General features: G+C 38.6%; 1 protein-coding gene across 10 annotated transcripts in view; it reads left to right on the plus strand.

The window, feature by feature from the left end:
- Positions 1-1,237: 1,237 nt before the first annotated feature.
- gria2b (glutamate receptor, ionotropic, AMPA 2b) overlaps positions 1,238-12,745 on the plus strand; it is a 49,735-nt gene continuing 38,227 nt past the window's right edge. For 6 of the 10 annotated variants that reach the window (XR_003594388.1, XM_028008784.1, XM_028008785.1 and 3 more), the window contains exons 1-2: positions 1,239-1,713; positions 1,849-1,989. Coding sequence is in view for 9 of the 10 variants with exons in the window: in XM_028008784.1 (XP_027864585.1) it covers positions 1,629-1,713; positions 1,849-1,989 (226 nt within the window). In the remaining variant the exon portion in view is untranslated. Of the gene's footprint in view, positions 1,714-1,848; positions 1,990-12,745 lie in introns of all 10 variants that reach the window. The other 4 variants (XM_028008779.1, XM_028008780.1, XM_028008783.1 and 1 more) reach the window with 3 other exon arrangements.

The following is a 12,745-nucleotide window of genomic DNA, read 5'->3' on the forward strand; positions in this document are numbered from 1 at the left end:
TTCATCATTAAAATTCTCAGTTGTCTTCCAGCCAGTTTCCACACTTAGATCCTATAACCACAAACATGCAAGAACTGGTTTGTGTCAGTGGGTAACTTTTGGCATTGGCAAATAAAAAAAAAGAAGAAAAATCACATGTTGAGTTTCCCAAAGTTCCTTCCTGGGATTCTTCTTATTTAATATTGACATGCTTCTGCTAGATAAGATTATAGCAAATAACATAAGTTACTGGGCTGCACAATGGAGCAGCAAGAAGGTCCTGGGTTTGAATCTCAGCCTGGGGTCTTTCTGGAGTTTGCATGTTCTCCCTGTGCATGCGGCTTCCTCCCACAATCCAAAAACATGGCTGTCAGGTTGATTGGTCTCCTTAAATTCTCCTTAGGTGTGAGTGTGTGATGCACTGATGACCTGTCCAGGGTGTTCCTCACCTGTTGACCGCTTGAAGATAGGCACCAACACCCCTCATAACCCCAGGAGGGATAAGTGGGGTTATGATTTGCACAAATCACGGATGATTTTTGCAAATTAAGCATGGTTTGCTTAATTTGCATGGATGTGCCATAACTGTTTTTAATTAGAATAAAAAAGAAAGAAACTGAAGCTATTATCTTTGGACTAATAATAGGAGGAACGATCAACAGTCAGCAAACTGCTGATTACAACTAGAAACTGGTAATCAGGCCTGAAATTTGAGTATAATGATGGACTCGGATTCATCATTATATAAAGTTCTTTCATATGAACTTTCAGACATATAAAAGAAATAACAAAGTCGGTCTTCTATCAATTAATTCTGGCTCCCAGTAGGCCAGAGAATAGATTTTGAAATACTTCTGTCAGTTTAGAAATCACTGATTGGCTGAACAAAAAATGCTGTGGTGTTTTGTGTGAAAACAAAATCAGTTGTGATTTTGTTTTCACACCTCTGCATGTTGCAAATAACTGCAAGTAAATCCCCTCGGGATATCGCCTCAGAACAGGAAATTGTGATAACGGCTTTATAAAAACACTCAGTCGACTCGAAAATGAAAAAATTCTTGTGTTTTATTTAAGGGCCCAGTTGTTTGAGAAAAACAAGTAAATATGATTTAACTTCCCTTAATGACGCTATAGTGTCATGACTGAACAATGTTCACCGATCTCCTGTGTAATCATGTGCACTGAAACCCAGAGGCGAAAACAAAAACTGAATTGCTTGAGCAGGAGCTTCCGTTCCCATTTATTCAGAGGTCTGCGTGTGGTTTGGTCTCCATGTGGCCGACTTTCGGATCTTTTCGTGTCTGTCCGCCTTCTCATTAACATTCCTCAGTTGTGGGTGTGATACCGAGAAGATCTCCGGCGCGCAGAGCGGAGACGCGCACCGGCTCCGTGCGTTCAGAAGAGGCGCAGCTGCCGGTGGAAGGGGAGTGACGAGGAGGAGCGGAAAAAGAGACAGCAGAACCTCACCGCCGGCGACCATTCCTCTACTGGTGTCATTTACCTGCTACAAAGCGCACATTTCAAGAAGACTTCCTCTTATTTTCTCTCCGAGGCTAAAGGTTCTTAATATGTTCTGGATCTAACGCCTCCAAAGAGAAACAAGGGAAGACCAGACTCATCTGGTGGATGTGGACACCTGAACTGTAGACATGGGAAATATAGTGAATTTATTTTTTTCTATTCTTCTGATTTTATGGGTCTGCGCTTTTGGGGGCTCGCCCAGTGTTCAAATTGGTGAGTCTCTAACTCATTCAGACAAAAGAAAATTGGGTTAAATAATTTTGCGTAAAATAAAATTATGAATTTTGGTCGCTAAATCTGTCATGTTGTTTTTGTGGAAGTGTAACAGGCTTTTTGTCATAATTTCAGGGGGACTTTTTCCAAGGGGCGCAGATCAAGAGTACAGCGCGTTTCGGATAGGAATGGTTCAATTTGGAACCTCGGAATTCAGACTGACACCCCATATTGACAATCTGGAGGTTGCCAACAGTTTCGCTGTGACCAACTGTTGTAAGTAAAAATATCTTTAGTCTTATTATTTTTTTACTAAAATCTAGTGGGAGTATGACACTCACAAAACTATTATGGTCATTCTTCAGAACATCACAGTTTTAAATATTCTAAATTAATAAGAGATTGTCAAAGCTTTCTTATCTATATTCTGTCTGCAAACACGCTGAGCCTGTGAGCTGGGGAGTTGAGGATGAACAGCGCTGAGTAGCCAGGGGAAAGTTGGTTTCCACAGTAACCGTCACATCAATACCATTTTCAGTCTTTCACGTTCATTAGTGAGGCTACACAATAAAAAAATGTCAATCATAAAAGTTCTGTTATTCAGGTTTATTTAAAACATCTTAGCAGTCCTTTTCAAAGGCTAATCAATATTTTCTAGATACATTTGATTCTCTATTAATCTTTTCATTTTGCATAATTAAAAACGGGACATCTTGCATTTTTACACCATCTCCCAACTTTAACAACGTCTTCTGTCATGTTTCAGGACAGGAATCTGAGGTAAAAAGTTACTGAGGCAGATTTTCTTCTCCCTCATGTCTTTTCTCAGCTCAGGAGGAGCGCTCTTCACCCAGGGTTGGAGAACAGCCCACATGCACAGATAGAGACAGACATTCTCAGTGCCTGTGACACACTCTAACACGGCTAATGAGGGCTGATATGAAGCGATTAATTAAAAGCCGATGCACTGAAGGATTTCCTATGCATTGCTTAATTGCCAGAACGGCCATTAGTCTGATTTGAATCCCTACTTTTGGTCCAAACGAAGGTTTCCAGTCACAATTTAAGCTGTGACTTCACTTTGAGACATTTCCTCCTCAGAGTTTCTGTAAGAATCGGCTCTGTTCTCCTGACAGATTTATTTTAAACTGCTGCAGCAAATAGGTCGCTATATTTCGTACATTCATTAGGTGGTTGCCAAGCGACTGCTGCTCTCAACAGTCCCTTAAACATAAATCAAAGGCTTCTCATTGGTGCGAGCACTGGTCCAATCGATCCCATTTCCATATAAAACCTTCCTGCTTGAAGATGCTCAGTGCGTCCAACAGATCACAGCGAGAATCGTGTGTTTTGTGCTCAGATGATTTCTTCTTGTTGGTTACAAGAACTTGACAGCATTGCCTTTTCTGATGGGTGGGAACCAGCTCTGAGTCTAGGCTTTAAGAGTTAGAAATATGTATTATTAGGTACTGTTGGGTGTTTATAGTAGTGGGAGGAGATTACATAAGAGAATATGGTGTTAACATGCATTTCTAAGTCATATATAACAATTTATGTAAAACATCAGGTATATTTGTGGATGTTTTTAAACTTTTCCCTCCTCAACAGGTGTGTTTTGGGGAGAAATGACTCATGAACAGAAAAGATGGAAATCTTAAAAGTTTCTTACAATAACCATAATATTATCAATTATGATTGAACTTAGGACATTCTCATTTATCAAAATGACATTAATAGTCATCATCTTCAATTTCTTTCTGTTCTTGTTGATGAAACTTATTTAAGGGTTAAATCATCCGACTAGAAAACACTAGCGGTCTCTGGTGACAAACTGCAGGACTGGTTCATCTCAGCATCAGCAGCTGCTGCTTATAAATGCAGACATGGAAGAAATGAGTGGATTGATGTTGATCATGTGATGTTGAGCTGATTTACAGGCTGTCACCTGGTCTGACAGTCAGTAGAAGCATTGTTTGAGTCCCCATGGATTTATTTGGTGGCTTTTTGTGAACTCTGTCTTCATATTAATTGAGTTCTTGAGTGGGAGTTGAGAAGAGGAGGGGTGATGCTGGCTGTGGTGAGGAGGTGTGCATGCAGGGAGGGGGCGTGTGGGGAGGTTTTAAAAGCCAGTAGATGGCAGTCTGCCTCACCATCCATGGTGGACTGTAAATTACAGCACTTAAACACCACCGCTTCGCCTTTTGTTCAAATGTGCTCCACGAAACTGCATTCAGGTGAGAATAAAGGGAGAAATATGAAGCTGTAAAAGCAACGACATGTTCTGATAGGCTTTCTGTTACATAATAGCACACTTCAAACCACAGGGAAGAGAGGTACTTTGGCATTCATTAATCAGCCTACGATAAAGGAAGATATTAAAGGGCAGAAAAGGTACAACTTTATATCAGTGTTTAAAACTCATGATAAAATTTGCTCAACACATAAACTTATGAACAACAATGATCATAAACAGTGCCACACAATGCTTCAGATTTCCTCTTAATCTAACCAAAAACATTTTAATATCAACGATTACCTGTCTAAATTCAAAAAGCAGTTTTCAAACAGTTTATTTAGAGATAAAAGCTATCTGAATCAGCATGCCCTAATGTGGGGAAAGTAATTGCCCCCTAGACCTAACAGCTGTTTGTATCACTCTTTGTTATGGCAAATGTCCCCAAAAATGTTTATGATGGTGGAATGTTGTCTCATGTTTCTATGCAGTATTGCTTTAATTCAGCCATGTTGGAGGGCTGTCTAACATGAACAGTCTGTTTAAGGTCATACCACAACATCGAAATGAGATTTTTAGCCCCTTTTCTACCTAAAGAGGACCGGTTGCTGATATGTTTTTGAAATTTGTCTTGATGCACAACCAAAATGGGTCTAAGTTTAAGGACACAAGCTGATTGCTGGATTTTCTCATTGAACATGTTTTACCAACAAGCAGGACTTTGGTCATGTGAGATGGGTATCTGTGTTATTTTTGGCCTTGGGCCTGTCCCATACTGGTAATTTCTGCTAAGTTTCATTTGTTATTGTCCAATCATGAACTCTGACCTTAGTTGAGGCAAGTGTGGCCTGCATGCTGCAAAAACATAAAATATCACCAAGTAGTTTTGGTCTAGTTTCTAGTTTGTTGGGGTGGGGGGGGTTCACTTGAAATAAGAGAAAATTAACTTACAAATAGTTTTTCAGAAAGATATAGGAGCTTGTTTTAAGTAGATCATTTCTTAATCTTTATGGAAAAGGAGAAATTTTACTGGCAGATTATTTCACTTATAAGAAAATGTCTTGTTTTAAAAAAAGCAGTGCAGTGCTTTAGACGTTGTTCTGGGTTAGTTTTTGGCCTTTTGGACGAGCCACTGATAAGTTATTGGAGTAATTTTTGAGGCCAGCCACTTCTGGGAAGGTTCTGTATTTAAACATAATGGCTCTTTCTCTGATTCATTGAAGATCCACAGCAGATGTCAGTTGGTGTGCTTCTCATTTGTTCTTGATGTTCTTTAAATTGGTGCTTTTCTTTCCATTAGCCTACTTCATGTTCTACTTAAATGATCTGTTCATTGTACAAGTCTGGAACTGGACCCAACTTTACAAAAAACATAGCTAAACACAGATGATTTATTATGTAAAATCTTCATTTGAAATTGACATTTTGTATTTACGATGGTTATCTTTGTCTTTTGTTGAAATTAGTTAGATCTGAAATTCCTATGACCCAAAAATATGGGAAAAAAATGCAGTACTTCAGTACTGTAAGAATGAGGCATGTATAATATGATTTGATTTTTTTACCTGTTTATATTGTGAAAGCTGCTGACTTATTTCAGCTTTTAATTAACTATAGTCTTTTATTTCACAGCGTAACTGTCTGAGTTCCTTTCAAACTTATGAAACTCTCGCTGCTCTATGCCTGTGCAGAAGCATACTTCATCAACACAGTGTGTCAGAGACAGTGGGTGGCAGAATGACACATTTCTCCATCAATAACAGTTCATCTGGGCAGCCCTGCATCTGCTGCCAGCACCAGGGGAGTCATTCTGACCATGTATATATGTGTGTATGTGCAGTACTGTTGATGCACTTTCCCCCTAAAGCAATAAATCTAAAGACTTCCTGGATTAGAGCCACCTCTTAATCCTGAAAATGACATGAACAACCTAAAGCTGCTTTTCACTGTTGTGGGGGAGCAGGATAGCCACATTTTTTTTTAATGTTTCGTCTTGTTTCCTTGAACTTTTCCATTAACTAATTTTTAAACAGTTGTGGTAGTTCAACTTAGAATACAGGGATATGGCTAAACACAGTGCAAACCTGGAACAAAACTTGTTAGACCTGAGACTGGAGCAGAGGTTCACCTTCCAGCAAGATAACAAAATACAAAATGTATCCAAAACGGCAAAGGAATATCAAGCATATCAGGATTTTTAACGTATAGTCAAAGTCCAGGTCCAAAGCCAATTTATTGTAATTTGAAAAGGAAATAAAAAAATAATAATTCTTGATGAGTCGGGCTGATAGAAATGTCCAAAAAAACCTGCAGCTATAATTGGCCAAAAGGGTAAATCCTGACTGACCTCCCTTAAAGGACTGACTTATTGGCAGTGAATGCAAATCACATTTTTAGTTCAAAAATTGTTAAAATATAAGGCCATATACCACTCCTCCATGTTGGTCCAGTGTTAGTTTATTTATTCATATTTCTTAAGTTTGAATGTTTTCTTGTTAAATTTAGTAAGTATATTGTGTGTAATGTTGAGGACAGAACATTAGCAGTGACGTACATTTCTGGTTTAACCAGTTGTCTTCATGTTTTGTTTTTCTGACTAATAATGTTTTCAGCTTACATTTTTAAATAAGCTTAATCAGTTTGAGAAGATTTAAAATTTTTGATAAAAACACAATAAATATAAAAATGATTATGATGTAGTTTCTGAATGGTGGTGGGAATTTGAAACTGAGAATCAGTCACAGACCCTGAAAACCTTTATTATGGAAAGTTGTAAAAAGGTTTTCATCCATTCACCTTCTGTTATTATTTAAATTAAAAGTCTACAAAATGAAATTACTTCCTGAACTTTTCAAATGAATCCTCTTCAATGAAAAGTAAGGGAACACAAGCAAACTAAGTCCTGAACACTTAGTAAATCTCGCACTCTCTGGCATGCAGTCACAATTTGAAAATGTTTCTCTGAAAGTGGGAACAATCAAATTTTTTATTACCTAAGCAGATACCAGAAGTGTTATTTTGTAATTTTCTTCCATTTCTTTGTCTTATTGGACAACTGATGTGAAACAATTGCAGCAGGATATTTCTGACATTGAATATTGGGAGCATGGGAAATTGCTAAAAGTTTTCCTTTGTAAAACTGTACAAATTGATAGTAAAGCAGCAAAGCGTGAAAACAATTCTTTGCAGGTTCTGGGGTAATTCTTCTATTGTTGGAGCTGGATGATTACCTAAATCCATTTTAAGGGGTTAGGTGTGATGAGGTGTTCTAAACTGCACAGTTTAAAAGCCTGCAATCTGAAAAAGTGAAAGAGTGGAAAACAAAGCTGAAAACATGAATCCAAAGTCTCTGATAAAAATATTTCATTCTCATTTCATATTTTAGGAGGATCACTTGTTCAACCTAAAATTTTGAAAATATTTCATTATAGGTTTTGTTAAAGATCACAAGAAATCAATACCAAACACTTATCAGAAAGCCAACAGATTTTAATCTTTGTCTCAGTAGGTCCCTTTCCCAATTCTATGTTCTCTCTACTCCTCTCATCCTGAAGAAACAGAAGGATTTTACAGTGCATATGTTTGCTTTTGCATTTGTTTGCCATATAAACTGGGAGTCTATGTGCTGCAACAGCAAGTCTCAGTGCCTTCATTCCTGACATTCATCTTTACTGAGGCCAAGTGAGGGCAAAGAGGTCTTTGACAGCCAGCTGCCCATTTAACACTTCAAAGTTCCTGTTTGTCATGGCTGAATCATGTCACACTGCAATTTCATACATTTGAATGCACATAGCCTTTCATGAACACATGATTTCAGGGACCTGGCCAAATGATCAAAAGGAGAAACCTTCCTTATATGCGCTACCGGGAATTGGTTAAAGCCAATTTATTGTTCACACCTAATTAAGAGCATCTCCGCCATTTCACAGAGAGTGTTGAAATGGTAAATGAGCCTAGCAGCTGGCTGGTCAAAAAAATAAAAAGAGGCCAAAAAGCCTCTGCGGATCTTGGCTTGCCCTGAATACAGCCCCCCAACCGAGCCTTTATCGCTGTGTCCTTCAAAAGTTCCAGCTAAGGATACAGGAAGATTCAGAGGTCTACATTTATATCTACATTTTCTCAGTTTGGAAATGCCTTTGCTGTTTGCTGTTTGGGAAGATATGTTGTATTTGATTTAGTGGAAGTAGCCACAACTTATGAACACTTCTAGTTTACACAAACTACGTCTAAAACTAGAGAAGGGGGCTTTTGAGTGTATGATTTATGATGGCAAACACAGTGATAAGATGCCTTTAGGTGTTGTGGTATATTACCTTGTAAGGGAAATTTAAAATTTTACAGTGTGATGCTCAGAAAAAAAACAACAAAAAAAACAACATCTTTATCCTGAGGTTTGTACCGGAAATATAATAAATATCTATAAAAGTTTATATTGTTTCCATAAAACATCCTTAAACCTCCCAAGATACTACATTTCTATTGATTGTGGTTCTGATTATGATTTGGATCAGCTACTTTATTGAGATATGAGAGATGATGACCTCTGATCCAATCAAAATGACTCTAAATGACCTCTTGCAGGTGGATAAAATCGACACACATTTCCTTAAAACAGATGATGAAACAAATTGACACTTGGTTTATATTAAATGTCCAATGACTCATTTTTGTTACTAAAAGAGACAAAACAGACTAAAAACAGGTAAAAATGCATAGTGTAAATGGTAAAATGAATGTTGGAGTTATTGTATGATTATCCAGCATTCAGTACCTGCAGCAGCACAGTCACACAGAAGTCAAAATTTGATTTAATTTGGTTTTTAATGAACCCCAGCTTACAAAAAAAGCTGATTGTGTTTAATTTGAACCTGAGCCTATACACGCTGCTGCTGGCAATAAAGAGAAGCAGTTTCCTTTAACAAGGAGAGGCCTGGAGCCAAGCTGAAGGATGATTGTTGCAATCAATTCAGTTTTACTGGTTGAATCTTTCCTCCAATGAAAAATGTGAGGAACGATATTGTCAAATATCATATGTCATCACCAGACTGATTACACATGTTGAATAAGTATATAAAACAAAAGTCTGAGTTACTTCTCTGAATATCTTTATTTTGAGAGAGAAAATAACTCCATGTTCAGAATGATGTCATTTCCTGTTAATGATCTATCTCAGCATCTGCCTTAAAGCACAAAGATAAAGACTGAGCACAGACTTGGAATGTAAAAGTTTAAATCTTTACCCTTGTATCTCCTCCATTGCAACTATGATCTAAAAGATAAAATCTCATTTAGTTCAACTGTAAAATGATACAATAACAGGATTTATTCTAACCTTCTCAAAGGGGTTAAATACAGCAGATCATTTGTCAGAAATGAAGATGTTAGGCTAGTTGCTGCTGACATGCCAAATTCATCTATTAATAATAAAGATTATCCTTTTATAAAGTCCTCATTTTTACTTGTGTTTAGAGAACAAGAATAAATATTCACATGTTTAAGGCCTTTATGGAATATTTAACAACTGTTGATCTTTCAGTCATCTTGAAAATCATTTTCAGTTCTTTTATTTTTTTATAATTTAAGACAGAAACTGAGGGATTCTCATTGGCATTCAGAGAGGAGATTCTGTCCTTATCATGCTGGTGATTAAGATTTCATTTTGTTGTGTTCTTGGGGTGTTCCTGTCAAACCTGGCTGCACTTTATGATGCTTTCTTGTTTGCTTGGCTGCAAATGTATAAGCAGAGTTGAGTGGATCGACAAAGGAGAGATGTAAAAATTATGGGGTGGAAGGGTTGTAAAGTTTTATCTACTAGCAAAACTTAAACACTAAGCAAATCTAAGAAGTTTTTAAGAGGAGTTTGTTTTACAAACGGCAGCATGATGCAGGATAAATGTGGAGGAAACCAGATAACTAAGATAGTTATAATGCTAACCCTAAAAAGGACAGAAAAACAAACAATTCACACATTATTAAACAATAGTACAGAAAAATTGTGTCATGACTGCTTAGCAAAGACACTCATCACTACTTTTCACAAGGATGGTAGGAAACAAAAATGTTATCTTTTTATAGAGTGGTGTATCCAGTCTCATTGATGAAAAACTTGGTGGAAGGAAAAAGTGTGCCAGATGAGCTGCAAGAATTTTAAAGGTTTCAGAGAAATTCCCAAGGTATGGGCTGCAGCCGGTCAGGCCACCACACAGATGTACTAATGACATGTTTTACATCTGTCACATCCATCATGCTGAGCCACTGCTGAACCTGATAAAATGCCTGAAGCGTTTGTTGCATGGACTCTGGTTGCAGTCCAAGCCAAATTATTGAATGAGCTCTGCTTCAGTCCTCTGAATTTGGAGGTTAGCTCTCCTGTTTGGGCATCACTTTGTGCTGCTCTCTGCCAGCTGTTTTTAATAGACCTTATTTGTTGTTTTAGATGTATGAGAAACTGGACTTTGTTTGTTCATTAACTGCAAGACATAATAAGAAGTCAGGTGTAAGAAAAGAATGGTTGAAAGTTTTAATTCTGTGTGTAATTCATTCAAATGTGTTAATTTTTATGATGTTCTAACTAATATAGATGTGTAATTGATTTCCATCTATTCACAGATGTTTCTGAAGAACTCAGTTTGCCTGTTTGCAGATTTTTTTTTTTATTGATCACATCTAAGAAATGCAGCTTGGGAAGCTCAAAAACACCTCGACTCAATCCCACTTGACATTCTATTAGCTGGCCTTTGCAACGAAGGAAAACTGAAGATGTTGGCTTCTTTGGTTTGGCCAAAATGGTTTCTACTTTTAATGCATATTAGGATAAATTTGGTGTTTGGAAATGTTAAAATAGGCACTTAGACATGTCTTTAGAGGGTGGTAGTCTATGTTAGAAAATATTATCACATGGCACTAATTAGCGTTGCAAATACCAACTGTTCTTATTTTTAGAGTAAGGTGAACAGTTCCTCCTCTATCTGATTCTCTGCAGGTTTGACTTTTGTTAGCTTTGCTAGCATAGACGTTCTTTAAAATAATTGCATCTGTCTCCTCCAAACATGCTAGGCAACTTAAATAGAATATTGATGGGAAGATTTCCTCTCTGGTTGACACTTTTTCTACAGAGCCTTATTTAACCAGCTCATTTAAAGCTTTGATCCATTTGCAGCGTTTCCTTGTGGTGTCAGCGGTTCTGTTAGCCTCGTGTCAGCTTGGTAGACACTTGCATTGTTCTTTTGTAACAACCTTCTTTCCCTGATGGTCTTTGTTTGAACAAAAGGTTTCATCTGGACTGTAGCCAACACATCCCAGATGCTTTTGTCATGTCACTTAGCTTTTCCACAAACATGCAGACTTTGTGAGCGTGTTTCAAAACTTGACACCAATGTACACAGCCCTAGTTGGTCATTTTCTCTGTCTTAAATTGGGCTTTTACAGAAACTGATTTTTTTGTTTTTCTGTTTGCATACATTATATATTTATGCTTGCACAAATCCTGCAAATTAGAAACAGCAGTACATTATTCTCTCGTTACTTTCTTACAATATAGTTGATTAATATTTAACGTGTGTGCATGCTTCTGTCGTCAGAAGATGTTTGATGGGGGTTTTTGGAGTTTAAGGTGATTAGGAGGCTTTTTTAGACATGCTCCTGCACTGATGCTCAGCTGCTTTGATCTGCCAGAGTGTTTGTCTTCATTCAACGAAGCTCAGGTGTTTTTCCTGGTGCCCTGTAAAGTCAGGGACTGTAAGTGGTTTCTTTGAAATTCTCAGACAGACATGAATTCAACTGAGGAAAGAAGATTAGGAACCTTTCAGAGCACAGAGTTTTGTTTTTTAATGAGAAGTGCATATTTATGTTTTTATACTAAGACGTCTTCTCTCTGGTTGTTTAAAATTTTCTCTGTTTTGTTGAATCTTTCTGAGACTAAAACTCCCTCATCAGATTTTAGTCTTTCAAAATTAATATTATACTCTATAATTTATAATTATAGTTTATAGTTATAGTTATAATTATAGTTGCAGAAACTGGCTCTTGGGACGTGGAATGTCACCTCTCTGGTGGGGAAGGAGCCGGAGCTAGTGCGTGAGGTCGAGAGGTTCCGGCTAGAAATAGTCGGTCTCACCTCGACGCATGGCTCTGGTTCTGGAACCAGTCTCCTTGAGAGGGGCTGGACATACTTCCACTCTGGAGTTGCCCAGGGAGAGAGACGTCGGGCAGGAGTGGGCATACTTGTTGCTCCCCATCTCGGCGCCTGTACGTTGGGGTTTACCCCGGTGAACGAGAGGGTAGCATCCCTCCGCCTACGGGTGGGGGGACGGGTTCTGACTGTCGTTAGTGCTTACGGGCCGAACGACAGTTCAGATTACCCACCCTTTTTGGAGTCCTTAGAGGGGGTACTGGAGAGTGCTCCTCCTGGGGACTCCCTTGTTCTGCTGGGGGACTTCAACGCTCACGTGGGCAACGACAGTGAGACCTGGAGGGGCGTGGTTGGGAGGAACGGCCCACCCGACCTGAACTCGAGCGGTGTTCTGTTGCTGGACTTCTGTGCTCGCCATGGATTGTCCATAACGAACACCATGTTCAAGCATAAGGGTGTCCATATGTGCACTTGGCACCAGGACACCCTAGGCCGCAGTTCGATGATCGACTTTGTCATCGTTTCATCGGATCTGCGGCCGTATGTCTTGGACACTCGGGTGAAGAGAGGTGCGGAGCTGTCCACTGACCACTACCTGGTGGTGAGTTGGCTCCGGTGGTGGGGGCGAAAGCCGGTCAGACCTGGCAGGCCCAAACGTGTTGTGAGGG

Source organism: Xiphophorus couchianus, chromosome 23 (genome assembly GCF_001444195.1).
Source record: "Xiphophorus couchianus chromosome 23, X_couchianus-1.0, whole genome shotgun sequence".
NCBI lineage: Eukaryota > Metazoa > Chordata > Actinopteri > Cyprinodontiformes > Poeciliidae > Xiphophorus > Xiphophorus couchianus.